Source organism: Monodelphis domestica, chromosome X, assembly GCF_027887165.1.
Source record: "Monodelphis domestica isolate mMonDom1 chromosome X, mMonDom1.pri, whole genome shotgun sequence".
Lineage (NCBI taxonomy): Eukaryota > Metazoa > Chordata > Mammalia > Didelphimorphia > Didelphidae > Monodelphis > Monodelphis domestica.
Genome location: NC_077235.1, coordinates 73,533,326 through 73,558,772, shown reverse-complemented (window position 1 = coordinate 73,558,772; position 25,447 = coordinate 73,533,326). Strand labels below are relative to the sequence as shown.

General features: G+C 49.2%; 1 protein-coding gene and 1 long non-coding RNA gene across 6 annotated transcripts in view; one reads left to right on the top strand and one right to left on the bottom strand.

The window, feature by feature from the left end:
- The window catches only part of LOC103092247 (uncharacterized), a 39,697-nt gene extending 36,094 nt beyond the window's left edge, over positions 1-3,603 (bottom strand). For all 4 annotated transcript variants that reach the window (XR_008914655.1, XR_008914654.1, XR_474556.3 and 1 more), the window contains exons 1-2: positions 3,482-3,603; positions 2,361-2,542 (exon numbers count right to left, since the gene is read on the bottom strand). This is a non-coding gene — a long non-coding RNA (uncharacterized LOC103092247). The remainder of the gene's footprint in view (positions 1-2,360; positions 2,543-3,481) is intronic.
- Positions 1-24,799, top strand: part of L1CAM (L1 cell adhesion molecule) — a 49,331-nt gene extending 24,532 nt beyond the window's left edge. Inside the window, exons 8-29 of one of the 2 annotated variants that reach the window (XM_056809402.1) lie at positions 219-330; positions 656-840; positions 1,161-1,292; positions 1,413-1,556; positions 2,293-2,404; positions 2,895-3,061; positions 3,230-3,386; positions 3,639-3,763; positions 3,931-4,032; positions 5,887-6,084; positions 6,433-6,503; positions 14,980-15,199; positions 15,809-15,921; positions 16,253-16,457; positions 16,551-16,673; positions 17,080-17,253; positions 17,524-17,643; positions 20,637-20,798; positions 21,524-21,658; positions 21,874-21,946; positions 22,060-22,071; positions 23,250-24,799. In XM_056809402.1, coding sequence (XP_056665380.1) covers positions 219-330; positions 656-840; positions 1,161-1,292; positions 1,413-1,556; positions 2,293-2,404; positions 2,895-3,061; positions 3,230-3,386; positions 3,639-3,763; positions 3,931-4,032; positions 5,887-6,084; positions 6,433-6,503; positions 14,980-15,199; positions 15,809-15,921; positions 16,253-16,457; positions 16,551-16,673; positions 17,080-17,253; positions 17,524-17,643; positions 20,637-20,798; positions 21,524-21,658; positions 21,874-21,946; positions 22,060-22,071; positions 23,250-23,484 — 3,077 coding nt within the window. In that variant the 3' untranslated portion in view covers positions 23,485-24,799. The remainder of the gene's footprint in view (positions 1-218; positions 331-655; positions 841-1,160; positions 1,293-1,412; positions 1,557-2,292; positions 2,405-2,894; positions 3,062-3,229; positions 3,387-3,638; positions 3,764-3,930; positions 4,033-5,886; positions 6,085-6,432; positions 6,504-14,979; positions 15,200-15,808; positions 15,922-16,252; positions 16,458-16,550; positions 16,674-17,079; positions 17,254-17,523; positions 17,644-20,636; positions 20,799-21,523; positions 21,659-21,873; positions 21,947-22,059; positions 22,072-23,249) is intronic. The other variant, XM_056809403.1, reaches the window with a different exon arrangement.
- Positions 24,800-25,447: the final 648 nt, after the last annotated feature.

Here is a 25,447-nt window from a genome sequence, read left to right as displayed (position 1 = left end):
AAGGTCAAGGCAAGAACTTGGGCAGCCAAGTCTGAGGTCAGATGAGGGCATCCAAGACCCCCAGGTAGTGAGCTTATGGAGGCTCCTTCTGTCTCCCCAACACTGATAGGCATTCATTGCTTGTCTCGCTCTGAGGATCCCTCTTCCCTAGCATTAAAGGTCATGCCTGAGACTTTGGGGCTCCCTATAAAACTGACCCCTGCCCTTGCCCTTTCCAGCTAACAATATGATTTACCGCCGACCACGCCTGCTCCTGCCTGAAGGTTTGACCAGCCGCCTGGTGGCCCTCCGGGGCCAGCCCCTGGTCTTAGAGTGTATCGCTGAGGGCTTGTGAGTTGTGGGGTACCTGGGAGAGGGGCTGGGCACTTCACGGAGCGCCCAGGGCTTCTCGGGCAAGGGTGCCAACCTCTGTTGCCACTGAGCTCTGGTTGGATCTGGGACTTCTGCCCCTTTTCCCCCCTGGCCTGCCCCAGCCCTTTAATTTTATACCAGATTGACCTGGAGGTGGGAAGATGGAGAGCTCCAGGACCAGGGGGGAAGGGACGAGTGGTACCACTTGAGGCTCTGAAAGGAAAATTGGGGCCAGCTCCAGCTGTGGGGGAGGAATGGGGGGGTGAGGGTGACTCATACCAAACCTTCCCCTTTGTTTGGGCAGCCCCACCCCCACTATAAAGTGGTCATACCCAAGCAACCAGATGCAGGCAGGCCGAGTGACCTACCAGAACTTCAATAAGACACTACGTCTGGTGAGGGTGGAGGAGGAAGACGATGGGGAGTACCGCTGTTGGGCCGAGAACACCCTGGGGAGTGCACAGCATGTCTACTATGTCACCGTTGAGGGTATAGCCCACCTCGCCTTTCCCTCACCCATCACTAGTACATGGCTCCCTTCTGTCTCTTTGCTATGACCTCTGCCCCTGCCCAACACGGGCCCAACCTAGGCTCTTTCCACTCGGGATTCTCAGATTGTCCTCCCTCCCATCTCCTGGCCTAGGCTCCTCAGAGCGACTGGCATCATGGGGGGGGCAGCAGCTAAGAGCAAGGCCAGTGATCCCATTTCTGTGTGTTTTGTGCCAGTGTGGATGTCAGAGAGCAAGAACTGGGAGGGTGGTAACATGCTGTGCCAAGTGACTCAGTACCTACCCTTGCCTTCCCACCAGCTGCCCCATATTGGCTGCAGGAGCCTGAAAGCCTGGTTTTGGCACCAGGGGAGACTGCTCGACTCAACTGCCAAGTCCAGGGCAGGCCCCGCCCCATGGTCACTTGGAGGATCAACGGGGTCTCACTGGAAAGTGAGCAGGGGCCCTGAGGCTGGGGTGGTGGGGACCGTATGATGAATGGGATGATGGGAGAGAAGCCCTGAGCTTTGGGGCAATGTCTTCTTGGCTGGAAATGCCCCGCTCCGTCTCTAGATCTGACCAGGGACGACAAGCTCAGAGTCCAAGGAGGGGCACTGATCCTGAGTAACGTGCAGCCCAATGATACCATGGTGACTCAGTGTGAGGCCAGAAACAAGCATGGACTCCTGCTCGCCAATGCCTACATCTCCGTTGTCCGTGAGTGTCTTTCCTGGGCCTGGCAGCCCTGCCCTGGCCCTAACTTCCCTACCTCCCAACCCTGCTGTGATTTGAGCATTCCCCTAGCTGCTTTGTTCCAGTTCCACCCCCTCTTCCTCCCCACCTTCTCCATTCCTGGAGGGTGACAGATGAAGCATGGCTTGACAGTTGTGCTTCTGCACTAGGCGATGTTGGCAGTGGAGGGAGGGGAGGAAGAAGAAACAGAGCAGGGAGCCTGGATCTGGCTTCATTGGACCACAGGCTACATTCTGAGACAGATAGTGCATGACCCAGGCTTCCCAGAGGCCTAGGGACCTGAGGGAAGAGCCGGCTAAATTTGGAGATGGGGCTGAGGAAGGCCATGCCAGGAGGGAGGCTGGAATGCAGCAGGAACCAGGGCATAGCAAGATCCAGGGTGGGAGAGGCAGAGAAGGGGCCAGCCTGGGAAACGTTTGTAATGTCCAGCCAAGGGCTGGCTTTGGACTTTCTAGAAGCGATACGGATTCTTTGGAGGTTCCTAGATCCTGAGCTCGAAGGGACCTTAGGAATCCTGGAGTCTCGACCCTCCTTGTCCCTCCTCATCTCAGAGTTGAGGAAACTTGGGGCCCAGAGGAGCTAAGCAGCTTGGGCACTAGATTACAGGGTCCCCTGTGCTCTCTCCAGTCCATGATCCTCCCAGAAGTCTCTCTAGGACCCCTGATCTGTCTCTGTCTCCTGGCTTTCTCCCCATCCCCAGAACTGCCCACCAAGATCCTGACTCCAGACAATAAGACCTACCGGGAGGTTCAGGGGAGCACTGCTTACCTTCTGTGCAATGCCTTTGGGGTCCCCATGCCCAGCATCCAGTGGTGAGAATCCTTGCTGTTCCTTTTGGGGCACCCAAGGCAGGAGGACTCATGGGACCATACAAGGATGTTAGAATTGGAAGGTTAGAAATGTAGCTCCAGCACTGGCTCCAGGCAGAGAAGGGTGAGTGGAGATGACCCCTAGTGTGACAGATGAAGAAAGTGAGGCCTGGCGTGACCGGCCCGAGGTCATACGATCAGTCAGTGGTAGGATGTCCAGGTATGAATGACCCATGGGAGTCTCTGATGGATCGAGGCCATGTGAGAATGTATAGTCAGAGAGGAACCTCCATTAAGGCTTGGCAGAAAGTGTGCCCCTAAGGAGCTAGGACAAAGGAAGTGTCGGTTTTAATGGGGCAGACTATTGAGTGCCACCCAGGTTCAGGGCTGAGTGAGTGGGATGGTGCACTGGGGGCCCTCAGCAATGAAAGTTGGGAGATTGAGCTCCTTGTGCCCTTGTCTCCCCCCACCGCCCACCTCCTACCCCCCTCAGGCTAAACCGGGATCAGGCCACTGTCCTTCAAGATGAACGCTTTGTCCCCTATGCCAATGGGACTCTGGCCATCCGAGACCTTCAGACTAATGACACAGGATCCTATTTTTGTCAGGCCGACAATGATCAGAACAGGGTTTCCATCAAGGCTCATCTTCAGGTCAAAGGTCAGCACTCCTTTCCCACCCACCTCCATGCCTCTGGGCCCTAATCCCTTCCAGCTAAGGCATAGAGGCTGTTCTTGACCCCCTCTCTATGCCAAGTGCTACCCTCAGGGAGAGGGGGCAGGGCTGCCCAGATTGGCCCAGGGTAACTCCTGTTGTCCCCTCTCCCAGAGGCCACCCAGATCAAGAAGGGGCCTGAGGACCGGACTGTCAAGAAGGGCTCAAATGTGAACTTTCCCTGCCTGGTGTCCTTCGACCCCTCCCTGAACATCCAGATCGATTGGTACTGGAATGACCAAAACATCAAGGACTTCTACAAGGAGGACAAGTGAGCTGAGGGAGTTCCTAGGCTCTGGATAGCTTCAGGACCTGCTTTGGGCCCTGAGAGGGCAATGGGAGGTCCCTGCCCTTGGAGCATCCTACCCCAGAGCTGGGAGCAGCCATAACAAGGGAGGGAAGGGTCTTCTGATGAAGAGGAGAAAGGAGTGGGGCTTTCATATCAGACCCAGGGCTCCCTGGGTAGTTGTTGGGAGGGGCACTATTGGGCATCTCGTCTCTCTTGTGTCCTCTCTTGTACCAGGTACCTCATAAAGGAGGAGGAGTTGACCATTATTAGCTTAGACTATGCTGACCAGGGTAACTACAGCTGTGTGGCCAAGACTGCCTTGGACTCAGTGGAGAAAAAAGCAACAGTGCTGGTGGTGGGTAAGTCCTAGAATCAGAAGGGAGAGCGGGTATAGAGCCAGGGGCCATGGGGAGGGATACTCTGTCCATTTAGGCAGAAGGCACTAAGAGTGGTGAGAGGGGTGATGGCACAGGGTGGGGATTCTGGGTCCACCACCTGGATTCACACACCCTTCCCCCATTCATAGGGAGCCCTGGCCCTGTGGGCCAGCTGGAGTTGTATAAACAGAAGGATTTTCACGTCCAGCTGTCCTGGAGCCCAGCGGAGGAACATAACTCACCCATTGAGAGTAAGTAACCTTGGCCATCTCTCTAGCCCATCCTGCTTCACTTCTTTCATACCTAAAGATCTCACAGAGACCTAAAGACTCAGACCTGCCCCCTAAGGAACTCCCAGCCTGATCCCACCCACAGGTAACAAACAGAACAAGAAGGGCCAAGCTGTGATGGAAAGACATGCTGTGTGACACAGATCAAAGGCCTCAGGGCCTCAATAGAGAAGGGAGCAATAGAGGAATGAGGAGGGACAACAGAAGGGAAGGTGGAACCCAATCCTCCTGGGCCTGGATATTGTCAACCAGAGATAATCTTGGGTGGCCCAAGTAGTCAGAGTAGGCCCAGATCTTTTGGCCCAGGTATTATTCCTTCCTGGCTAGGGCCTAGATAGACCAGAGGGCACAACTGGAGGAGAGATGGGAGAGAGAAGAGCTTCATCATCTTCTTCTCATCTCCTTTGTCTATATTTCCTGATGTTATCTCTTCTCTTCCCTTGGAGGCTCCCAAATTAGTTCAGGCCTTCACCGCCTCTCTTCTGGATTTCTGTTACCACCTCCCTGCTTCCAGGCTCTTCCTTCCATGCAGCTTCCAGAATCATTGTCCTTCCTTTCACGCAGTTCTTAGATTCCTGCTTACCAGGCTTCAGTGGATTCCTACCATCCCTAGGATAACATCCAACACCAAAGCTTTGGTCTTCCCCAATGCCACCTGTATGTACCCTGGCCATCCCACTCCCTATGAGCTGGGGTGGTTGGTGATTCTGCCAGGCTTCTGCAACCTGGCCCCAGCCTCCCTCTTCAACCTTATCCTTTTATTGACATCTTTTGTTATACTTGCCATCTTAGAATTAGAACTCTGTATTGGTTTCAAGGCAGAAGAGGGGTAAGGGCTAGTCAATGGGGGTTTAAGTGACTTGCCCAGGGTCACACAGATAGGAAGCATCAGCCTAGATTTGACCCCAGGACCTCCCATCTCCAGGCCCAGCATTCTAACCACTTTTTAATATCATTGTAGCTTTCTCCAGTACCCCTTCCCCTCTCCCCCCAAAGAGCCAGCCTATATAACAAATGGTATTTTTTAAGGAGGAAAAAAGCTGGTGGGGAGCAGCAAGGTGGCTCAGTGAATAGAGAGGACCTGGGTTCAAATCTGGCCTCAGATACTTCCTAGCTGTGTGACCCTGAACAAGTCACTTAACCTCAGTTGCCTAGTCCTTACCACTCTTCTGCCTTGGAACCAGTTCTTAGTATTGATTCTAAGATGGAAGGTCAGGGTTTAAAAAAAGATGAGGACAAAATCAGAACAACCAATCGATACATTGGGAACGGTCTGCAGAATGTACAACTATGTCCCTCTATCTCCACAAAAGGGTGGGTTGACAGTGTCTTCTTCTATCTCTTCTTTTGAATCTTTATCATGCTGCTTTATCTTAAGCTGTGTGACCCTGGGTGAGTCCCTTTATACTCTGAGCCTTAGTTTCCTCATTTGTGAAATGGGGATGATAATAGCATGCTTCCTGCCTAACAGGCTGTTCTCCCTCCCTTCTCCCTTTCTAGATTCTCCCTACCTTTCAAGGTCCAGTTCAAGGGCCACTTCTTCCAAGTGCCCATTCCTTCCCTTTTTCCTCTGAGCCCCTAGACTCTTAAAGTCTGTGCCCTCATCTCACCCTTGGGCACATAGAGTATTGTCTGGTTTTCCAAGTGTTATGTATGGATGAAGCTTGTCCCTCCAGCCATCCCGGGAGCTCCCTGTCAGTTGAGGGCCCAGGCCTTTCCTCCTCCTCCTCCTCCTCCTCATTCCAGGGGAGTTGAGACACACAGGAACTCCTCTGGAAGCATTTGTTGATTGGCTACTGTTTTGCTCCCTGGCAGAGTACAACATTGAGTTTGAGGATCGGACCATGGAACCAGGAACCTGGTACCCACTGGCTACAGTGCCTGGGAATGAGACCTCAACCAGACTCAAGCTGTCCCCCTTCGTCCATTACAACTTCCGTGTCATAGCCAACAACAAGTTTGGCGCTAGCGAGCCAAGTCCTGACTCAGAGCCTTTCATCACCCCCAAATCAGGTGAACTGGGGTGCAGAGGAGGGAGAAAAGCGATAGGGAGATGCCCATAGGCAAAGGAAGAAAGAATTGTGGGAGGGAGGGCCCTTAGACATCCTCTAGTCCAACACCTTCATTTTACAGGTGGGGAAGCGGGTCTTGGAAGGGGAAGGGACTCGTTCAAAGACATCCAGTTAGTAAGTGATAGATCTGGGGCTAAATCCTGGCCAGGCCTTGTGACTCCTAGTCTAGTGTCCTAGAGGCTAGAAGGGGGTCCTGTCCTCCCTCCCCTCCCCTTCCCTTCCCCTTCTCCAATTCCAGTAGGGCAAGGGGCAGAGTGGGGAGTTAATGAATGAATATTTTCTGTTACAGTACCAGAGAAGAACCCTACAAATGTCAAGGGAGAAGGGAATGAGACCAACAACATGGTGATTACTTGGAAGGTGAGCAAGCCTTGGGAGGAAGGTCTTCTTTCAAATGTTATCCCGAATGTAGTTCAGCTGGAGCAGGGCCATCTGGGGTTCTTAATGCAATTGGCCAGTGGAGCCGTCTCAAATGGAATAGAATGAAGTGATGGTGCCCAAAAGGGTTTGGCCCTGGGCCTTGCTAGTGGAGTCAACTTCCCAGAAGTCTAGCATCTTCTCGGAATGGAGATGGGGACCTTATCCTTGGCCAAAGTTTCCTCGCTTACAGCCTTCTAAACCTCACTGACCTCTAACCCTAGACTTGCAGGCACCGTCCCCTGGACCTTTGTGGTCTGAGTTTGCGTAGGTCCTTGGGTTCCCAAATCTGTATCAACCATTCCTTAATGACCTTTCCTCCTTCTTGGTGCTCAAATCTAGAACTCACTCCCATTATCTTTTTTTAAACCCCCTCCCTTCTTTCTTAGTATCAATTCTAAGAGAAGAGCAACAAAGGCTAGGTAATGGGGGTTAAGTGACTTGCCCAGGGTCACACGGTGAGGAAGTGGTAGAAGCCATATTTGACCCCAGGACTTCCTGACTCCAAGCCTAGCCCTCTATCCACTGTACGGGTAGATAGTGCTGTAAGGTACCTAGCTGCCCCCTACTTTCTTCTCTTGTCCCTATCACCAACATATTCCAAGGGTTATTTCATTGGGTTTACTCACAAGGAAGAAGATAGGAGTTTTTGTTATTTCTGTCAATCTGGTAGGTGCCAAGAAAGTGGGAGTTCAGAGTTGGTTTAATTTTCCTTTCTCTTATTATTTCAGGTTTTAGGATTATTCTTTCACGTGGCTATTGATAATTTGTACTTCTTTCAAAATCTGACTGTATTCAGGGAATGACTCTTACTCATGCAGTTCTCTCTGTTCCTTTTGGCAGATATAGTCACAGTAAACGTTTTTCCTCCAGTAAATAATTTCCCTTCTTGTTTTAGCTGCATTGATTTTGTTTGGGCAGAAACTTTGGAATTTCCCTAACAGTGGATAGAGAGCTACCAATGGAGTCAGGGAGAGTCCTTAAGCCTAATACATACTGGCCCTCTGACCTAAACAAGTCACTTGACCTCCAATCTCTTTAAGATTCCACGTTACAGAATAATTGAAAGTGATCTATGTTAAGAGAGGGCATTTCCTCACTGAAAGCTTCCTAAACCAATGAAATCACCATCCAGAACAAAAAAAAGAAAAATTAAAGCTCTCCTTCTGGTTAAGAATTCTCCCTCAGGCCATCGACATAGAAGATGCCATCTTCCATTCTTCAGTATAGTCTTAGGTCACTTTTTACATTTTAACTGAAATATCCATTTGGATCATGTTCTCGTGTGAGCAGAGCACTTGGATCAAGCTCAGATAGAAATAAAGGCCATTAAATGTACATAAGGATCCCTGCAGTCTGCCAGTCAATTTAGAAAAGTGCATATTATTATCTATGTTTTATTTATTCTTTTAAATGTTTCCCAATATCATTTTAATTTGGTTCAACTGTACTTTTGAGTGTTGTGGGCTTTGTGTTGGACACCTGGGGTGTAAGATAGCAATCTAGACCTAATTTCTGTTGAAATGTTGTTTTCCCAGCAGATCTTGTTGGATGGGAAGTTCTTACCCTAGTGGTTTGTATTTTGGAGTCATGATACCCCTGCCACCAACATATTTCAGATCATTATGTTTCCCAGGGTTTGTTCACAAGGCACAAAAGTAGAGTACCAACATATTAGAACAGTGCTCTGCACATCTAAGGTGGCTCTTTGGATAGAGAGCCAGGCAAGAGGTCCTGGGTTTCAAATGTGGCCTCAGATACTTCCTCACTGTGTGACCCTGGACAAGTCAGTCACTTAACCCCCATTGTCTCTGCCCTACCACTCTTGTGCCTTGGAATTGATACTCACTATCAATTTTAAGTCAGAAGGAAAGGGTTAAAAAACAGTGTTCCGTACTGCTCCAAAGTACAGCTCCAAGAGTCTAACCAGCTTGGCCTGGATGGTGGTTACTTTTGGAAATCTACTAATTCAATTTTAGGTAAATCTCCTCCAGACTCCTTAGGGGCCCATGCTAGAATCCTAGCTCCATTGTTTTGCTCCATGGTGGCCTCTAAATGGTATTTCCATCCCAGAACACTCTTGTACCAATTTGAGGTTCAACATCTTTTACCTCCAAGGTACCCTATTAACTTTAGGGAATTTGCTTTAGATGAAAAGTTCTGCATTCAGTCACAATAGCTCTGAGCCCCCAGTTGGGAAAAATTCCCAACACCTATGCAGAGGCTGCATTCACTTATGTTCTAAATCCTACATTGATATCTGTCTCTAGTTAACCCCCAGCCTCTTTGTGGCCAAGGTATAATTCAGTTTATATTGGGGTGACAAAATAGAAGGTATATGTGGTCTAGAGTTTGTGAATGGACAAGTGTTAGGAGAGGAAGTTGAGGAGAGGGCTTACCTTTTTCTTGGGACTTCTCCCCAGCCTGGATCCTCCTGACCACAACTGCCCATAGAATCAAGAACTCTCTTTGATATCTCCTTTCTCTGCCATGGCTCAGTCCTTCCTTTGCTGCCTGGTTGCCCCAACCTCTGAAATTCAGAAGCTCAGAGAAAGAAACCAAATGGGCCTTAGATTGCTCCCTAGGCTTCCAGGGAGCTAATTATTGGCACAGAATGTTCCAGTTATTTTCTTCTTTGTATTTAGGAGTTTAAATAATATGCGGTTTTCTCAAAATTTGTTTTGTTGTTCATTTGGCTGCCTTTTAAGGAGGATTTTGGGGTTTATTATCCAAAGCATTATATTTTAAGTATTATTTATTTGAAGTATTCTTATTTTAAGAATCATTTTGATCTGTTCCTAATAGAGCATCCAGTTTAGAGTTGCTATAATAGGATAACGGTGGTTGACAGTGTTATTTCTACTTCTATTTCTACTATATATAAAACAATACTTCTTGTATTGTTGGAATTTGTCAAATTGATGGTTGGGTGAATCTTGACATTATGAAGCAACGATGTTGAAGATAAGAGAAATATATATAAAGAGCATTGTCCCTTTGCTGAGGTTGCTATGTCTAATGAGGAGGATTCATGAACTTCATGAAAGTCCAAGTAAGAGAACTAGGAGAGAGGGCAGTGGATTGAGAGCCAGGCCTAGAGATAGGAGGCCATAGGTTTGAATTTGACCTCAGACACTTCCTATTCCTAGCTGGGTGACCCTGGGCAAGTCACTTAATTTTCATTGCCTAGCCCTTACCACTCTTCTGACTTGGAGCCGATCTGCAGTATTGATTCTAAGACAGAAGGTAAGAGTTTTAAAAAATGAATAAATAATGTATATTGGTTCCAAACCTGGAGATGAGAGGTCCTGGGTTCAAATCTGAACTCAGGCACTTCCCAGCTGTGTGACCCTGGGCAACCCCCATTGGCTAGCCCTTACCACTCTTCTGTCTTGGAACTGATACGCAGCATTGATTCTAAGACAAAAGATGAGGAGTTTAAAAAAAGAGAGAACTAGGGGGCTGTAGAAAAGTACATATGACAGCAGGGTCAGGAGCATTCATGTAAGCTGTGCTTGACTCCAGTCACCTAGAGGACATTTACCGGTTTGTGGTGCCCAGAGACAAATCCATGCTCACTTGGAAAATCGATGAGACAATGGAAGGAGAGACGAGTCACCCTGATAACATGAACATCACCATCAGAAGGAAACAGGAAAGGCAGAGAGGGCTAGACTATATCCAGATCACACACACCTAAGTAGTGGATGTAACTTTGAGGTTCTCTCTGTGGAGGGCTAGAGGACCAATTCCAGGAAAAGGAGGTGGAACCAGGGAAGGGATTCACCCCAGCCCTACAAACTACACTCCCGACTTTGTCATCCATTCCTCATTTTTTTAATTTATCAAATCTTTATTGGGTAGGTAGGGAAGGGGAGACAGGGTCCAAGTTAGTCCATCTTGGCAGCTGCCTTCCTCATGGCAACCAAGATGTTGCTGAGCTCTTTCCTCTTCCTTTTTTAAAAAACCCTTATCTTCTGTCTTAGAATCAATACTAAGTAGTGGTTTCAAGGCAGAAGAGTGGTAAGCACTAGGCAATTGGCGTTAAGTGACTTGTCCAGGGTCACATGGTCAGGGAGGGTTCCATCTTCCTCTTGACCTAGATGTGGATGTGTGTTCCCTTGTCCTTGGAGTCCTTTAACAATCCCATATCCCTCTTCACATAAGGGACGAACCAACACACCTCTGGATCATGTCTCTCACAAACTTGGTAAGCTTGTCGATCATACATGGCAGGGTCTAAGACATGAGATGTTCTTGTTGACTTTGTGGCCCTTCTTGAGGCCTGTAGCTGTGGAGTAACCAATAACCATGGCTCCACCATTACTAACAGCCCCGATGGTAACCACAGCAGAAGTGGTGTGAGTTTGTCGTCTGTTCCTAATGAATTTTCCTCATCAGGACTAATAGAGGTGACTGTAAAAATTGAGGATATGAATTGTGTTGCTGTCCTAGATAGTAGAGCCCAAGGGATCATCCCATTCCAGTCATTCTAGGAGGAACAAATGAAGCAAATATCTAGATAGCCTCCTGAAGCTTTTGGCCTTGGGCGACGAGACAAAAAGCATCCATACCTGGGATACCTCGTACTAACTGCCGAAGTAGATCTAGAGAAATGTGATTTGGGGGGTTCTCTGGGACCAGAAGAGGAGGAGGAACGATTAAGACAAAAGCGTAGCAAGAAGACAAATAAATTTGCCTAAGTGGGATGTGGACGAGTCTAAGCAGGATTTAGAAATCCAACTCAATGACTCTTAACCACTCCAAGAAAGAGCTAGAAAAATTCCCTTGTCTGAAGAGAAATTATCTGTTGATAAGTGAGAAGAGGCCAGTAGCCCATGTGCATCACCCATGGTAGTGACACTAAAGAAGAATGATGGAAAGATGCATCTATGTGCTGACTCCCACACCTCGAACAAGAAACCCCTAAGGAGGTCAATATGCCATGCCAAGAGTCCAAGATGCCCTGGATTGTCTATTGGGGCAACCAGTGGTTTTCTGTACGGGGGGATCCGTGTAGTGGTTACCAGCTCCGTGTGGCAGAGGAAGACAAGAAGAAGATGACTTCTATCCATCTACCCAGCCAGATTTTAGCAGTTTGTATGCCTGGTCAAAGTGATCTAAGGGACACATGCTACTCTCCAAGGACTGATGGAGAACGTCGAGGGAGACACGAACAGCTTGCAAGTGTTGCTATACTTATAGGATGACATTATTTTCTCTGGGAGATCTTGGGAGAACATGAAGAAAAAGACTGATGAAAGTACTAGATTGGCTAGAGGAAAACACTTTAAGACTTTCCATTGATAAGCGTCAATTTGGTAGAGTACTGTATGGATCACGATGTATCTCAAAAGATGTGAACACTGACCTAGAGGAAACAGAAGGGAAGGAGGGAGGCAACTAGATGGCACAGTGGATAGAGACCTGGGCTTGGAGTTAGGAAGACCCAAGTTCAAATCCATACTTACTAGTGTGTGACCCTGGGCAAGTCACTTAATCTCTGCCTCAGTTTCTTCAACTGTAACATGGAGATAATACTATCACTCCCCCCACCCACCCAGGGTTATTGTGAGAATCAAATGAAATCCTGTTTGTAAAGGGTTTGGCATAGTTCTGGGCACAGAGTAGGCTCTATCTAAATGTTAGCTATTGTTATTTTCTGACTCTAAGTACCTTTCTAGGATTCGATAGTTAGTATTGAATATTTGACTGAAAAAAAGTTATGGTGCTATTGTGAAGCCGTTGCACATGCTCATTAGAGAACATACAATTGAAGAGGCCTAGAAATGAAAAGCCAAGAAATACAATCCAACAAATCCACCAACACCTTTTGGAGATGCACAGGCAGACCAACGGAAAACAAACCATCAAAGACTTTCTCAGCCATTGTACCCAGGCACCAGTGTTGACCTATGCTAAAGCAAACCTTTTGCCCTGCATACAGATGCCAGTTTGGAGAGACTGGGAGCAGCCCTGTACCAAGAGAATTATGGTCACGTGAAACCAGTTGTGCTTGCCAGCAGAAGCCTGAATGACAAGGAGACCCCTTACCCCATTCACTAGCTGGAGTTCCTCCACCCTTGAAATGGGCAGTGGCAGTCCCAGAAAAACTCAAAGGCTGGGTATGGAGTGAAGACTGGCAACAACCCAGTGACAGATTCTAACCAAGGCCAAATGGATACCATTGGCTCAAGATGGTGGTGGCACCAGCCAACTACTTCTTTCCAGGCTTCTAGATTTCCTCTGCTATGCCACCCTGGAAATAAACCCTTTGACCTGTAACCCCTTTCTCTGATTGGTTGGTTCCTCCCAGAACTTCCATTTTAAGGAAAGGGCCCAGAGCTTTTGTCCCAGGTTGGGCTCTTGCCCTCATCCTTCTTCTTGTGTTTATATTCCAGCATTTAGCATAGTTCCTGCTTAATCAATACTTGTTGACCTGACTTGACTCCCACTATAAGCTCGGCATCTATTGGAGATGCAGATGCCCTATTCAGAAGGTCACGTGACACTGAAACTATGGTAATATCTGAAGAACGAGAGAAACTTTATGTAACACCCAAGGAGCTGGAATGCAAACAGATGGCAGTTTGCAGCTGGAAGTTGAGATCTTCCACCAGACGGCATGGCAACAGCATATGTGAACCTCGCTCCATTGAGCTAACCCTGGTTACCTTCGTTGTCTATGGATGACTGGCAAAGAGAGCAGATGGCTGACAGACTGTAGCATCCTGTGACAATAATTAGCTCATTCTAAACCTAGAGGGCAATCTAAGGTCCACTTGGCTTCTTTCTCATTAGCTTTAGGGAGTTTGCTTGAGATGAAAAGTTCTGAGTTCAGTCACAATCACTCCAAGCCCCCAGTTGGGAAAAATTCCCAACACTTAGGCAGAGCTCGAGTTCTTTGCCTAAACTTACATCTATGGCCATCCCTAGTTAATGCCTCATGGCCAAGGCACAATTCAGATTACCGGAAACATTTGGGTGGCAAAAGGATAGATAAGTGTTAAGAGGGAAAGTTGGGGAGAGGGTTGACCTTTTTCTTGGAACTTCCCGTCCTGACCACAATTGCTCAGAGTCAAGAACTCTCTTTGACATCTCCCTTCTCTGCTGCAGCTCAGTCTTTCCCACCATGGTTGCTCCAACCTCTGGAATTTAGAAGCTCAGAGTCTCTTTTTCCCTGATTCTGAGAAAGTTTCTCCCTTTTAAACAAAATGTTTCATGTGTGACCCAATCTCTCACATGATGGCTTTGATTGCTTCAAGAAGGTGTACAGGCCCTGTTCATGCTCAGTTATGACTTTGATTCAGTCTCAAAAGTGCTTGCACCTAGTCAAAGCGCCAGAGTCAAATGGAGTGCTTCCCATTACAGACTCTACCCTTGCACTTTCATTATGCATGGTCTGAAGATTATTACATAGGAGTAGAGTGCTAGGGTCTGAGAATTATATCAATCAGCAATCATTTATTAAGCACCTACCATATGTCAGACATTGCTAAATGCTGGGGATACAAAGAAAAAAAATGAGCAGCCTCTGTCCTCTAGGAGCTTATCTTTTTTTTCAAATGAGATTATATATATATACAATGCTTTGCAAACTTAAAAGGGCTATATAGATGCTAGATATTATTATTATTCTATCAGGTTAAGGGCAGAGCCAGAGGTTCTAGAGATCTGTATCAGTTCACAAAGATCTTTCCATGCTTCTCTGTACTTATCACACTTATAATTTTTTTAAACCCTTCCCTTCTGTCTTAGAATCAATACTCAGAAGAGTATTGGCAGAAGAGTAGTGAGAGTTAGGCAATGGGGGTGAAGTGACTTTTCTAGGGTCACTCAGCTAGGAAGTGTCTAAGGCCACATTTGAGCCTAGGACCTCCCATCTCTAGGCCTGGCTCTCAATCCACTGAGGCACCCAGCTGCCCCCCACTTACCATTTTTTGACAGTACAGTAGTAGTATTTCATTACATTCCTGTGCCATGAATTTGTTTAGCCATTCCCCAATCGACAGGCAATTACTTTGTTTCCAATTCTTTGCTACCATAAAAAAGGACAACTGTAAATATTGTGGTGTATCTAGGTACTGACTACTTATCTATAGCTTCCTTGGGGTAATAAGCCCAGTAATGGCTTCAAAGAGTATAGACACTGTAATCACTTTGTTTCCATAATTCCAGATGACTTTCCCAAATGGTTGTATTTCTCACACAATAGCGTGCGTCTCATCCCATAACCTCTCCAGTGCTGACTATTGCTGGTTTTTGTTATCTCTGCCGGTTTGCAGGCTGTGAGGCTATTTTGATTTGCACTTATTTCTCTTATTGTTTGGAGTATTCTTGCAGGTGGTTGGGAATACTCTGTCTTTTAAGAGCCCTTTGTTCAAAGGTGCTTCCTCCTACCCCTCTCATGCCCCCACAGCCCCTAAAGTGGATCGATTGGAATGGGCCAGAACTGAAGTATCGAGTGCAATGGCGTCAAAAAAATGAGTCAGAGTGGAGGGAAGTGATGGTGAGAGCCTCGAAATACGTGGTGTCCAACACACCCACTTTTGTGCCCTACGAGATCAAGGTCCAGGCAATCAATGAAGTGGGGAAGGGACCCGATCCCCACATTGTCATTGGCTACTCTGGTGAGGACGGTGAGTACCTGGCCCGTGTGACAGGGTGAGTGGGTGTAAGAGAATCCGAGTGTGTCAAAGACTAGGCATCTGTGAGTGTCTATACAAGAGGAGGCTTATGGGTAAGAGAACTGATTATATTGAGAATGATAGCTCACTTTTCTCCAGCATCTTATAATATGCAAAGTGCTTTGCAGGGATCATCTAGTTTGAACCTCGCATCAGTCCCACAAGGCAGATGTTATTGTTTTCATTAGTTTACAGCTGAGGAAACTAGGGCTCAGGGAAGTAAGTACATGGACTTGCTTAAAGTCACACAGTTAGGAAATGACTGAGGCTTTCCCCACCCACCACTGGAAACTCCCGAGTACCGTCAGAATGCTTCCTCTGGAAGCAATCTTTGGCGTCGGGAATATTGTCGGAAGTGAGAAGCTATTGACTGAGCGCCCACCTCTGTTAGGTCTCCAGATTGTGGGTAGGGAAACTGAGGATTGTTTGTGGAGGTCCCACCTTGGGGAGGGGAAAGGGAGGCTGTCCCTTAGGACAGACTCTGCAAGGGGCAAGCCTGGGGTCAGTGGTGGTGAGAGAAGGTGGCCACACTCCAACTTGTCTTCATGGGCTTGTGTCCAGTTCCCCAGGCCATCCCTATAGTAGCTATTGAGTTATTGAATGCAACCACAGTGAGAATCAAGTGGGAGCCCGTGGATCTGAATGAAGTCAGAGGGCATCTTCGTGGATATAGGGTAAGGGGGCCCAAAGAAGATGACTGGGAATGGGGAACTGGAGGGGAGCGGAAAGCGAGGATCCTGTTGGGGAGGGGCCAAGGAAGAGACTGGAAGGGATGTTGGAAAAGGAAAATGAGGGACGGCCTAGCTGAGCCCCCTTTCCCTCAGCGTGGCCCCACCCTGAGATTCCTGGAAGTACATGCCCTAATCTATACCCTTGGGAAGGAGGGGTGGGGATAAAGGGGAAAGGCTCTCAGGGCCAGCAGGAGGGATCAGAAGGGGTCTGATATCCTTGTTGCTGGGGTGCAGCAAGAAGCACCCACTCACTCTACGCTTTCCTTCCTCTCAGGTGACATACTGGTGGGTGAATAGCCGTTGGAGTAGGAGCAAGAGACATACCCCCAAGACCATCATTGACAAGCCCGCCAGTGCCATGGAAGCTGTCCTCCCGGACCTGCGACCCTATAGCATCTATAGTGTGCATGTGCAGGTGTTCAACAGCCGGAGTCTGGGGCCACCCAGCGAGACCATCAAATTCGAGACTGAAGAGGGAGGTGAGCCCCTGCACACTCCAGCCCCTAGTTTGCAGCCCTCCCTGGTTCCTGGGACCTCACTAGATTCTGACTATCTTCTGCCATGCCCTCCAGTACCAGATCGCCCACAATCACTGAATCTCCGACGCCTGTCAGACACAGCCCTCCAGCTCTCATGGAGGCCCCCCCTCAATCCAAATGGAGAGCTCAAAGGCTATCAGCTTATATACAGGCCCTGTAAGTGTTCCTTCCGCTCCCCCCCCACCCCCAGGCCCTGGGTGGGCTTCCATCTGTTGTTTGAGGGTATAACTATCCAAAACTGCAATTCAGGGAGAGGGGAGGTTGATAGGATTACGGTTGTGCCAAGAGTCAGGGGCTGGATCCGGGGAATCCTTTGTGCCCTTCTGGAGACCCTTAAGGTGAGGTTTGGGGATAGCATTCCCTAATAGGAGGAAGCCTTCCAAAGATGGGCACCCAGAATCTCTTGTGCATGTTTGTCATGACAGATTGTGAGCTGCCCATCTCAGGGGTGGGGAGCCTGCTTGCACCTTGCATGGAGTGAGCTGGTTATCATGGGAGGAGGGAACTTTGGAGAGGGGAAAGGTGGTGCCCGTTTGGTGCCTACCTTGGACCATCCCTATAGTTAACCAAGAGCCAGAAGAGAATGAAATGACCGAATTTCTGCCTCCCACGACCCTGATGTTCAACCTGAGTGACCTCAAACCCCAGACCTTGTACCGCTTCCAGCTTCGAGCAACCACCAAAGTGGGCCCTGGTGAAATGATCACCCAGGAGGGCAGCACCATACTCAAGTCAGGTGGGAGCCTGGGGCAGGAAGTGGGGAGGGAAGGGAAGAAAAAGGAGAGCTTGCCTGCCTACTACTTGCTCAGGTGGACCAGGAAGCCCTGATTTCTGGAGGTCAGTGGGATGCCCATGGCGGTAAGGGGAGGTGAGCTAAAGTTGTGAACATCCAAAGGAAAGAATGTTAGAAGCAGACCCCAAGGAGTGCCCAAGCTGGGAAGAGAGGGGAAGTTTTCTTCTCACCTTCTCACAGTATTTGTCCCTCTCCCCACTGACAACTCCACAGGGATCCCAACTTTTGGAAACATCTCAGCTGTGACCAGTGAAAATGCGAGCACTATTTATTGGTTCCCAGAGGAGGGACAGCATGATGTCACATTCCGGATATGGTTCAAACCCTTAGGAGGTGAGGACTGGTGAGGATTGATTCAAGGTGCCGAGAGAGACAGAGACAGAGACAGACACAGACACAGACACAGACAGAGAGAGATGGGAGGAGACAGGGAAGAGATCCCCAAAGTAAGATTTGTCATTCTTGATCTTGAGTAGGAGGAGCTCAACCATCCCTGCCTTTGAGCCTTGGACAATTCCTTTTCTCCTCTCTCCCTCTGCCCCTCACTGATCACTTCCCATAGCCCTGCTCCCTATGGACCTCCTTTCACAGGGAGGTCACACTGCCCTCTGAACCCTGAATCAGGGCACATTCCATGAAAAGGCTTTCCCCACCCTTGACTTTGTAACTTCTTCATGCGGAAAATATAAAGGTGAAATTGCACTTAGGGTTTTTAGGGGAGGGGTCTGGATATAAGGAAACTCCCCCTACTAATTCAGGTGGGCACTGGCTCTTTGGATTTCTTGGATCTTGGAGAGGTTCTTGAGTTCCAGACAGGAAGAGTGACTTGTTTAGGGTAATACAGTCTGGATGGCTCAGAGATGGAGTCAGAACCTCTTCAGGGCCTTCTGACTGAGGCTGCCTCCCTAGCCATGATAGCCAGACTAGCTTTTCGTTGACTTATTTCATTGTATGTTGAGCAAATTCCCTTTATAGGGATGATTATTATTATAAAATGGAAAGGTACAAAAGGGAGCGAAAGCATCTTATTTCACCAAGAATGTGGCCTTGGCCAAGTCATTCACTTTCCCTAGAGTCTCAGGCTCTTCGTTTGTAAAATAGTTGTGCTGAAGCTTAAGTGGAGAATGTGCCTCTTCTTTTTGCTTCTTCTTCTATCATCATCATCGTCACTGTCATCATCATCATTCCTGATGTGAGGTTGCACAGCATCTTAGCTCTGGAATAGGACCCTGAGGATGGACAGTGGACAGTTCAACTGGGCATGAGCAAGCTTGACACAATAAAAAGAATGTTGGACTTGGAGGCAAGGGATCAGGGTTCAAATTCTGTCCCTGTGTCTTTCCTTGGTCAAGTCCTTTCTCTTTCCTGCGCCTCAGTTTTCTCTTATGTAACATGAGAAGGTTGAACTTGATGGCCTCTGGGGTCCCTTCCAGCTCTAGATCTCGTATCCCATGTGTTTCCTTGGACAATAGACTTCCCATCTATAAGATGAGAGGGTCTCTGAAGACCCTTCAACTTTGGATCTCGAATCCTTTGCCAACATCACTGATAGTGAGAGTAATTGATTTGAATGACTGTGTGAGATCAGGTGGGTCTAGTAGTCTTTGCTGACCTCTCATTCCCCCAAGGCCATCACCCATCAGAGGCATCATTTGTGCTCTCAGGCAGGGGAAGAACTCAAGTATCTTCTTTCCATTAGAAGTATCAATGCATTCCCCTCATTCCTATGACATCCCAAGTACATCCTACCATTTCTGTGGCCACTTCCTCCTCCTTTGTTTAGCTTCATTAAGGTCATTGGATGAAAAATGGGAAGACTCTTTTGAAAAGGCTCTTTGTCTTCTTCAGAGCTTTCTTTTGCAGCTCCCCTTCCTCCTTCTCTCTCTCCTCTTCCAAACCAAATCCAGGATGTTAGAAGACAGTATGGTGCAATGGAAAGAACCCTGGTTTTGGAGTCTGAGGACTCTGAAGACTTTGGGATCAGTTCAGTCTTGGATCTGCCATTTTCTAGCTGTAGGAATGCGAGCAGGTTTCAGCTGCCTCATTTGGAAAACAGAGAGAGGTCAAATTAAGAAGTTTCTAAAGTCCTTGTCTTTTAAAAGTCTAGAATCTGGGGCAGCTGGGTGGCTCAGTGGATAGAGAGCCAGGCCTGGAGACCAGAGGTCCTGGGGTCCAATAGGACCTCAGACACTTTCTGGGCAAGTCACTTCACCCCCATTACCGCTTTTCTGTCTTGGAATGTTACTGAGACCAAACATAATGGAAAAGAAAAGTCCATGATCTTCCAGACGATTGATAAGGTGTATTCCTTGTGATGGTATGGATATATATGAAGGGGAAGGGCTAACTGTAAAGATTATCACCCCCATTTTACAGAGGAGGAAACTGAGGCCTGAAGAAGGGATGCAAATTGTCCAAGGACCCACCAATAAGTGGAGGAGCTGGGACTTGCATCCAGGTCTCTGTTTTCCTTTAGACTCGGTCCCCACTGTGGCCTCGTTCTCCAGCTCTAGTTTGGAAAATGTAGAAATTGCAGCAGTGAGCTTCAAGGATGAGGAATGGGAGGAACAAGCCAGTGGACTCCATAATTAGGCAGTCACTGGTGACCTGCTGGAGCAAATTCTTTTCTTTTCGAAAAAGATCCAATCATCTGTTTTATTCTCGTACCCCCATTCGCTCCCTAATAGGCTTCCCTCTGCCCCCAAATCCTTCCTTGTAATAAAGAAAAATAGTTGAGTAAAACCAACTGGCACAGAGACTGCTGCTTATAGAATCTACTCTTCCACGTCTGTGGGTCCTGCCTCTCTACCAAGAGGAGCAGGACATGGTTCATTATTGCCAAATCTTGGGGATGGAGATTGGCCGTTACTAAGTATCGGTCTGAGTGTGGCCGCCTCAGAGAGCTGTTGCTGTCTCTCCTCTTGTCATCATGGTGCCTTTGCTCTGTCAGGCTTCTGATTGCTTTTCAACTGGCCTGCTTGTTCTGAGGGTCAAGTGAGAATGGGCGTCAAACGTCGGGACAGTACGTATACTCCAGGATCCACGGCTGGATTCATAGTGCTCTCATCGGCAATACTGATCTCACTTGGTCAGCCACCGGGGCCCACCCTTGGCGTTTCTCAGGGTTAGCCAATGTGTTGACTTCTCTTGTCTGGCTTCCCATCTTGACGAATTCAGTCACTGACTGGCTTTTGGGAGGAACTTGGGGGGAGGCTTTGATGGTGTGTGGGGATGGTAGGACCAAATATTTGAGGTTCCTGTGCCTTTGGGGGTGTTTGCCTGCTGTCCTCACCTTGCCCTCTCCCTCTCTCTGCTGTTGCCCAAAGATAAGAAGAATCTCGAGCCCCAGCATGTCAACTACAGTCAGAAATACTACATTCAGGAGAACCTGGAACCCGATACTCAATATGTCATCTGCTTCTATGCGTACAACTATACAGATGAGATGGTGCTTTTCAGGAAGATGGAGGTGAAAACCAGTGGCTCAGGTGGGTCCCCAAGCATCTGGGTCTTCTGGTACACTAGAAGGTGCTGCCACTGTGGTTGCAGTGTGGGATTACAGCCCTAGCTTGCCCTGATCCATTGACCAAGTCCTGACTCTAGTTCTAGACTGAGCCTCCACTGATCCTCAGTTCTAGGCAGAACCTTGACTGATCCTTGACTTGGACCCCAGGTTAAACCCCAGCCTTGGTCCTGGGCAGAACCTTGACCGATCTTTGACTCGGGCCCCCTATTAAGTCCTGACCTTGGTCCTAGACTGAGCCTTGATTCTGGTCACTGGCTGAATGCTAACTCGAGCTCACTGTGCCTCCATGCCTTTGTTTAAGAGATCGGAGCAAGAGCACCATTTCCTCAGTGCAGAACTTCCGTGCCTCTGAGTAGAATGCTCTGCTCTCGCTTCATCTAGGGCTCCATATTCCTCTCTAAAGTAGTAGTTAACGATTCATCTGGCTTGGTAGCCAGGACGCCAAAGTTGTTCCGAGTGTGTGAAAAGCAGAGCAGCCGGGCCCTTTGTGAGGGCATGGAGCTGGAGGTGATGGGGGCGGTGGGTACGTGAACTGGGCAGGGCATTCCTCTGAGCTCCCCATGCCCACATGCTTCCCGTTCTGCACCTAACAGAGCTTAGAGTTTCTCAGAGGTGTTTCTTTGTCTACTGGTTTGCCTCCGGGCTTTGGGCTGGGTCCCACATCTCTGTCCCTTCTCCCCATCTCAGATCGAATGAGGCTGCCGCCTGGGAACTTTGCCACCAAGAGCTGGTTTATTATCTTCATAAGCATCATCGTCCTCATTCTCCTCCTGCTTCTCATCCTTTGCTTTGTCAAGCGCAGCAAGGGAGGCAAGTACTCAGGTACGGAGCTCTGCAGGCTCTCTTCCCCTGCATGGGAATATACGTGTGTGTGTATGGATGCTCACACAAGTACATGTGCCCACATGTGTGGCTGGGAGGCCCCTTGGGGCTTTGGATGATGGCTTTGGAGGGGTGGAGCAGGTTTCTGGAGGTGGAGATGGCTAGAGACTAGGAGAAGAGATGGTCCTAGAAGTGTCCCTTTCCTGTGCCCACAGTCAAAGATAAGGAAGACACTCAGGTGGATTCTGAGGCCAGGCCAATGAAAGATGAGACGTTCGGCGAGTACAGGTGAGATGGGATTGCTGGGGGATGCTGGGTGGCCGGCTGGCTCGGGCCGTAGTTGGGTGGGCCAACTACTTGACCCCATGTTTTTTTCTCTCTTATTTGCTGCTTGGGTCCAGGTCTCTGGAGAGGTAAGGCAGCAGGCCAGGGCCATAAGAGCAGGCTGATCAGCACTGCTGGGGGGCACAATATTTTCCTTGTAGGTGTAAGGGGCACTGCCCTCCACCTCCATTCCCTGACACTTTTCTCTTGTTCTCCCCTGTCCACACCAGCTTCTCTATCCTTAAATATAGGTAACTGCCACTACCCCAGGCCTGCCCATGGAGCAACCTCTTTGCTTCTGTGTCCTTTCCCCAGCGTCTTCTCCCTAGCTCCCTCCATGGCTCCTCATGTCAGGAGAGCGTGACCCCAATCTCCACCCCATTCCCCGTCCCACTTTCCCTGCTCCATTCCTCCCACTTATCCCTTGAATGGAGCTTTTGGTCTGCACGTTATATTTCTGTTCTCTTGTCTTAGAGCTGGGATGCCCTCCTTCCTCCCTAATTATGGGATGTCTTAGGTGCCCAGGGAAGGGATAGGGAAGAGTTAGCCAAAGGGGAAAGGGTTTCATAGTAGAGGCATGGGTTTGGCATATCCACGTACCTCTAAAGTTGGAGCCAAAGGATCTGAGTTCAAATCCAGGCTTTGTCACTTACTCCTGGGTGTGACCTTGTCAGTTTCCTCAGCTGTAAAACCAGTAGGTTGATCTGAAGGATCGCAAAGGTCCCTTCCATGTCTAAGGCTATGATCCCATGAATCAACCTAGATATACTTTGCATATCTAGAAATACACGTAGATGTATCTCGATGAAGTAGATCTGCTTTATCTGGGGATCATGGATCTTGGCAGGCCCATAGACATGACCACTCTCTGAAACATATGAACAGCCGGTTCTCCAGGCATGCCCTTGTGATGGACAAACTCAGTGTACCATGCCTGTGAGCAAGGACTTACCTATCTCTCCCCGACAACAGACACTCACTGACACATACATATGTGTTGTGCTGGTTTCCCAGATGCCAAAACACTGCAAGCATGATGGCGTGACCACACGTGTGACTCCATTGCTCTTCCATCAACATGCATGCTCCCCTTCCCTGTGAGCTGGGCAGGCTCCTTGCACATGCCAGTCTTTGCACGTATTCTCTGGGCATGGGAATGCACAGAACGCTCACTTCAAGGAGGGCAAGCCAGGGAATGTTCGCCAAAGTGGCGTGGGGGGGGGTCTCCCTCAATCTCCAGTAGGCCCACCCCTCCCTTCTCTTACAGTGACAACGAAGAAAAAGGCTTCGGGAGCAGCCAGCCCTCCTTGAATGGGGACATCAAGCCCCTTGGCAGTGATGACAGCCTGGCCGACTATGGCGGTAGCGTGGACGTCCAGTTCAATGAGGATGGCTCCTTCATCGGCCAGTACAGTGGCAAGAAGGAGAAAGAGGCCACTGGGGGCAATGACAGCTCCGGAACCACTTCCCCCATCAACCCTACCCACGTGACCCTGGAGTAGGCTGGCAGTGGCCTAGAGGGAGAGGGGAACAAAGCCTACCGCCCAGCCTGCTCCCCTCCTCCTCCTAGCTGAGGGGTTTCCTCCACCCTGCTCCAGCAGGAGCTCCCTGCCCCTACTCTTCCAGCCCTAGGTGGGTGGGATGCATGGATTTGGGGGCAGGGCTGTCTCCGGACCCCCTTCCTCTCATCCCTTCCCCATATAATTGCCAAAAATCCAGTCCACTCCTCCCCGATCCCCCCACCCACGTCTGCCCCAAGCCAGGGACTGCCCCTTGATGTAAAGTTGCCCCTCCTAGCTCTTTTTTCTCCGAGCGGTGACGGTTTGGGAGGGGATGAAGGGTGAACCCCAAGCAGTGTCTCCCAGACCCTGTGACCCTCACCCTCTGGAAGGGCTGGGGAGTGTTTTTGGAGGGGAAGCCTGTGAGGCCGATTTGCAGGATGCAGCCAAGCTAGCCTCCTCAGGACTGGGGCTTCATCTCCTGCCTTGCCCCCTAGGCCAAGAAGGGGGTACCACTGTATAGTTGAAATGCCCCCTCCCCCAGTCCCCTTCTCCTGGACTAGGGCTGGGGAAGGGAGTCGGGCCAAGGGCTAGGCCTGTCTCCACTGCTCAGATGGCTCAAGAAAACTGAATCCCCCCATACCAGGACCCCAAAGCCCTCCACACCCCCCACATGCTTTCCTCATACCCCGCCAGGTCCCCTTCACACTGCCCCCAGGTGCATCTCATACACAAGCTGCCTTTGTTAGACATCCGACACCAGACAAGAAGCCGAGTGGCCTCGGTCAGTCGCCCGGCAAGCGTCTGACTCCCTCCTGCCTCACCCGGGACTCGGTGCCCTGACCATATCCCTCTCCATTCCCCGGTCTCTTGGGTTAGGACACAGGACACGCAGACACAAGCTCCCCCCTAGTCTGTCCCCCTCTCCCTGGTGCACCTTGCCCCCGTCCCCCACCAGTGCATCCTTTCTCCGTGTAAATACGTTGTGACTTTGGAAAGTTCGTAGCCTCTTCCCTCTCTTCTCCCCCCACTGCTAGTGTGTAGGCCCATGTCTGAGTCTAGGTGGTTGCTAGGTTTCCATAGCGATTAGCTTTGATAATCCCCTCCCAGGAAAAGAAAAAAACAAAAACAAAAAAATGAAAAGGAGAGGGGGGAGAGTGGAAACTGTCACCCCTCCCGCAGCGCCGTCGCCGCAGCCTCCGTCTGTACGCGTCCGCTTGGTCTGTCGACAAACTCCGATGCCCTCTTTTTTATATATATATGTACATATATGACAGAATTATAACAGGCAAATAAAGACTTGGAAATGACACAGAAACATTTTGGCTATTCGTGGTGCTGAAGGTCGGCCCATCAAGCAAGGTTCCAGGGCTGAAAGGTCTGGAAGGGAGTTTGACTTTGGGCCTCAGTTTCCTCCTCTGTAAAATGAGAGGGATGGGCTAGCTGTCCCTCGAGTACCTTTCTCAAAATGAACTGGGTACTGTAGTTGAGATCTCGGCTAGAACCCGGGTCTGGGGGTAGGGAGCATCTTCAGAAGCTCGGACTTTGAGCAGTAGGTGTATGAGCCCCTGAATCTTCATCTCCTCAACTTTCCATGCGGGTCATGTCCTACACAGAGCTTCCTGGAGGAGGAGCCCAGAGCAATCTCCCGTTGGCCGTTGGCTCCCCAATGAAGGCCATCCAAAAGTTACTCTTCTCCAAAACCATCCCACAGCTAAGCTGGCTGACCTCTGTGGGCTCAGAGCTTTTGCCTACCTCTCTCTTTCCTTAAGCAGCCCTTGGAGGGTGGACTTGTGGGTAAGGGCTTCCGCTTGTTCTATTCCCTAAAACCTGGCTTGCATCAAGCTTTGGATGTGGCTGCCTTTCTGGACAGCAGCATCTAGGTCCCTGGTTAAGGGTCTTTAAGCAGCAGCTACAAGCTGTCCAGCTCCCCAGCCACACAGGGCTAAGTTTGAACAATACAGTA